This window comes from Monopterus albus, unplaced genomic scaffold, assembly GCF_001952655.1.
Source record: "Monopterus albus unplaced genomic scaffold, M_albus_1.0 scaffold26.1, whole genome shotgun sequence".
Classification (NCBI taxonomy): domain Eukaryota; kingdom Metazoa; phylum Chordata; class Actinopteri; order Synbranchiformes; family Synbranchidae; genus Monopterus; species Monopterus albus.
This window is the reverse complement of record NW_018127906.1, coordinates 1,179,519-1,184,018: the sequence shown is the minus strand read 5'-3', so window position 1 is coordinate 1,184,018 and position 4,500 is coordinate 1,179,519. Positions and strand designations below refer to the sequence as shown.

The window sequence follows — 4,500 nt, the reverse complement described above, 5'->3', positions numbered from 1 at the left end:
ATATTGTCAGATTACTGGACTGACTCCAGACCAGAGTCTGGCTGCATCTGAGGATTTCTCTATGTTCAGAACAGATCTTACTGAAAAGTTCCATTTATTTGGCTCAAAAATGTAAAGTAGCACAAAAACGAAATACATCAGTACACTGTTCCTACCCACCGCTGTTAGCAGAAACGATAAAACGTGTGAGCAAAACTCCAACACTGCTCAGTTTCGACTGAGAATCTCCCATAACTTTACCCTTTCTGACACACACATTGGTCTTTTTATATTTGTGAGGACACTAGTTGACATGATGCAGTCCCTAAAATGCCCTCACTGTGATGGCTTTAATAAAATCTGTCCACACAACTACAGAAAGACACAAATATTAATAGTGAAAAATCTTTATTTACAAATAAACTGAAAAATCCTTCCAACAATATTCGTCATTTGTCATTCAGCTGATCAGTCGATGTGGAAACAGAGTGCGGTGATGAACAGCTATCTGATATTGTGCTCGTGGTTCCAACAGCACAGTCGGTGAACGCAGCACAGACACAAGTCAACTGTTACTATGGCAACAGATGAGTCGGCGGAGAGTGGGCGTGTCCCAGCAGGGTTTAACAAACTGTCAATTGCACTAAAAGTTCTTTGAGTTCTAAGTCTTAAAGGGTAAATTCAGTTTTTCCAACCCAGACATCATGAAACATTTTCTTAAAAGGGCCATTCCATTTATTTTCCACATGGACATCAGTTTACAGGTCCTCCAAATTTCCAGAGTAACATCCAGTCTGAGTGGGGTTGTGTCTGCAGGGGAGGTTGGCTGATTAAAACCCAGCACTGATCACAGCCACAGTGAAGTCCGGGTTTTCTGTGAACAAGCTGCTCTCATTTAAATGCCCATCTAGAGCCACGTGCACCTGCATTACAGAGAAGAAACCTTGTTTTGCCAGGGTGAAGATATCCCCCAGACCCAGGGGTTAAATTACCACGTTTTATGATCATGTTCACTAAGAAAAACTAAATTACACCATTCTTTTTTTTTAATAAAAGGTTTTTCAATGGAGGGAATTGACAATGGCCCCTTAAATACTGGCAGGTTTTTAATGTGACAGGAGAAGGAAGTGCTGATTTTGCATTGACAACACAAGGCAGCAACAGTAAATGCACAATTAGAAACAACAGCTAACTAAAATAGAATCACTATAAAACAGGAAACTAAAAATAAAAGCCTCTAACTCTGTGCAGGTGAACTAAATATACGCTCAGCCCTCTACCTGAAACTTCCTATGGTTAATAAAATGTGATACCCACTCTGCATTTATTCAAAGAGCTGTTTCTCTAAACTCTAATATATTCTGTTGTCATGAACATAAATGATGGTTAAACACATTTAATAAGGTCGGGGTTGGAAAACGGTGAACTGGTCCTTTAAATGCTCTTATCATGGAGACTCGCCACTGTAAAAAAAAAAAAAACCTTTTTGAAATTTTTAAGTTTTCATATTTTTTCCACTTTCCAGCTGAATTTTGGTTCCAGTAGAACCCCACTTTAAAACTGAGGGATTTTAATTTGTATTTTTACATTCACTTTTTTTTTTTTTTTCTTTTACAGTTTGAACAGACTGAAGTGTTTTTTGGTCTGAAGCTGGGACACACTGGGACCTGGTCTGACTGCGTTCACATCAGATGAATAAGACGACGTCAAACTGAATCTGATTCACCGATTGGCTGGAGCAGTGCGTGAGGATTTACAGTAATAATCTGTTTTCTGTGTGACTGAGACACAGAGTTAAACCAGGACAGTTCAGGTTCTGGATCTGGACCTGTGGGTCTTCTTCAGCCTAACAGTCACTCTTCCACAGTTTGATGGTTTTGTCATTTTCCAGAGCAGCTGAAGCAATGATGTTCTCTGTGGGATGACAGGCAGTCGAGATCACCACGTCTACAGAGAGAGACAGAGGTCAGGATGACTGCAGGAGGACTAGGACTGAAAGCCAGACCATGCCAAATCTAAAGACGACTCAGTCCAAGTGTCTGATGACATCTTCTCCTCTATGAGTTTAGAGAGGTTTGTATCAATTTTGCCTTCTAGTCTCTGGGTTTGCCCCCTAGTCTTTAAACATGTCTCCAAATCTGTGAGTTTATCTCAGAGTCTGATTTTGTCTCTTAGACTAAAATAAGACTAGGGGACAAAATCAAAGACTAAAACACAAGGACAAAACTGGGAGTCTTGCTCAGAGGTTAAAGGTCATACCTGTGTGTCCTTGTAGTTTCTGAACGATCTCTTTGGTCTGAAGGTTCCAGATGTAAACCATGCTGTCCTCAGAGCCTGACACAATCCACTGAAACCCATAAACACAAGGGTCAAAGGTTAAACCACCAAAACTGTACCTCGGAGCCTGGCGTGATCCACTGAAAGCCACAGGTTAAAGTTAACCCAGCCAAGTGCATAATCCTCATTAGGTTTGGGGGGGCGGGGGTTGATGTCTTGTCTGTGAATCTCTGTGAACTGTCCTCTGACTGTCTAGCTGCCAGAGACCTGTTATTACAAGCATCACAGAGATATTGTGGACTCCTTTGCCCTGGGTTTTGCCTCTCAGGTACTCTTACCTTCCCTCCTGTGACAGAGAAGTTGGCAAAGATGCAGTACTTCTCATTCTTGTGGCCAGTGTACGTCTTCAAACACTGGGAACAAGAGAAGAAGATTATACTACTGAAAACAGACAGACACACTGACTGATGAGCATGGAGACAGACTGATAGTACCTTTCCTTTGCTGTAGTCCCAGAGCTTCAGTGTGCTGTAAACCAGAGAACACAGAGTTAATATGACATGCACTGAAACAAAGGCACGGAGTTAACTGTTAGTTTCCTCTAAAGAAAGAAAGGGTAATATTAAAATGACACCAGTAAAATTTTAGTAAGATGAGTGAAACCAAGAGTTAAAGGTTAAAATTGTTCTTAGCACAAAGTTAGCTAGTGTTATTTATTTCTTCTAAGTTTTACTAAAGTAACATAAAACTAGCTAAGAGTTAGTAAGATTTAAATGATGCTAATTTAGAGGTGATAAGGTTAAAATGATGTTAGTTAAGAGTCAGTCCAGCTAACATGCTGCTAGGTAAGTGTTGGTAACATTAAACCTGTTCCCAGCTCAAAGTTAGCTAGTGCCCTTTAATTCTTCTAGGTTTTCATAAATAACAAAGCTAGCTAAGACTTAGTAAGATTTAAACGATCTATGCTGTGAGTTAATATGGTTAGATGCCCTGGTTTAGTGTAAGTTAGATAAACAAAGCTTGTTAAATCGTCAGGTCAACCCAGACAAACTCTGGTCTCCTCAGAGCAGGAGTGGCAGAGACCAACAGACTATTAAATGACTTCATTAATGAACCATAAACTGCTTTTGTTACTACATATCATGTACACATTATAATCTCTAATGCCGCTAACAGCAACAATCATCCCGCTGTTCAGGTTGTGATACTGACTTGTCCAGAGTAGCAGCCAGGATGTATTTTCCATTGGGAGAAAACTTGACAAAAGACACCGGAGGATTGTCGTCATCTGAGGAGGGAGACTCAGATTACATCTACAGATCACAGGTCTGTCGACAACACAAGACGTTATAATTCGATTCATTAAATGGCAAGGACCTTAAATCTACTGTCATCTACCGTGTTGTTCTGAGAGAAATTAAAGGGATATTCTGTGATATTTGGTATTCTGCTCACCAATCAGAGTCTTCAGACACTGTCCCGACGCTGTGTCCCAGATACGACTGCAGACAGGCGAACAAGGAAAAGCAGAATATAATTACCAGCACTATCGGGTACAGTAACAGTTTTTTCCACTGTGTATCTTCTTCTTCTTCTTCTTTCGGCTGTTCCCGTTAGGGGTCGCCACAGTGAATCATCTGTTTCCACCTAACTCTATCCTCAGCATCCTCTACTCTCGCCCCAATTAGCTTCATGTCCTCTTTTAGCACATCCATATATCTCCTCTTTGGCCTTCCTCTTGACCTCTTGCTTGGCAGCTCCATCTCCAACATCCTTCTACCAATATAACCACTATCCCTCCTCTGCACATGTCCAAACTGTCTCAATCTGGCCTCTCTGACCTTGTCCCCAAAACAGCCAACCTGAGCTGTCCCTCTGATGTGCTCATTCCTAATCCTGTCCATCCTGGTCACTCCTAAAGAGAACCTCAACATCCTCATCTCTGCTACCTCCATCTCTGCCTCTTGTCTTTTCCTCACTGCTACAGTCTCTAACCCATACAGCATAGCTGGTCTCACTACTGTCTTGTACACCTTTCCTTTGATTCTTGCTGACACTCTTCTGTCACACAACACTCCTGACACCTTTCTCCACCCACTCCAACCCGCCTGCACTCGCCTCTTCCCCTCTTTCCTACACTCCCCATCACACGGGACTTTCCACCCCAAATACTTAAACTCCTGCACCTTCTTGACCTCAGCCCCCTGTAGCCTCACTGTTCCACTTCCCTCCCTCTCGTTCATA

General features: G+C 41.8%; 1 protein-coding gene across 2 annotated transcripts in view; it reads right to left on the bottom strand.

Annotated features, from left to right (window-relative positions):
- Positions 1-370: 370 nt before the first annotated feature.
- Positions 371-4,500, bottom strand: part of LOC109957409 (WD repeat-containing protein 5-like) — an 11,753-nt gene continuing 7,623 nt past the window's right edge. For both annotated transcript variants that reach the window (XM_020595291.1, XM_020595290.1), the window contains exons 8-13: positions 3,712-3,758; positions 3,469-3,544; positions 2,751-2,784; positions 2,595-2,669; positions 2,239-2,326; positions 371-1,926 (exon numbers count right to left, since the gene is read on the bottom strand). In XM_020595291.1, the coding sequence (XP_020450947.1) occupies positions 1,826-1,926; positions 2,239-2,326; positions 2,595-2,669; positions 2,751-2,784; positions 3,469-3,544; positions 3,712-3,758 (421 nt within the window). In that variant the 3' untranslated portion in view covers positions 371-1,825. The remainder of the gene's footprint in view (positions 1,927-2,238; positions 2,327-2,594; positions 2,670-2,750; positions 2,785-3,468; positions 3,545-3,711; positions 3,759-4,500) is intronic.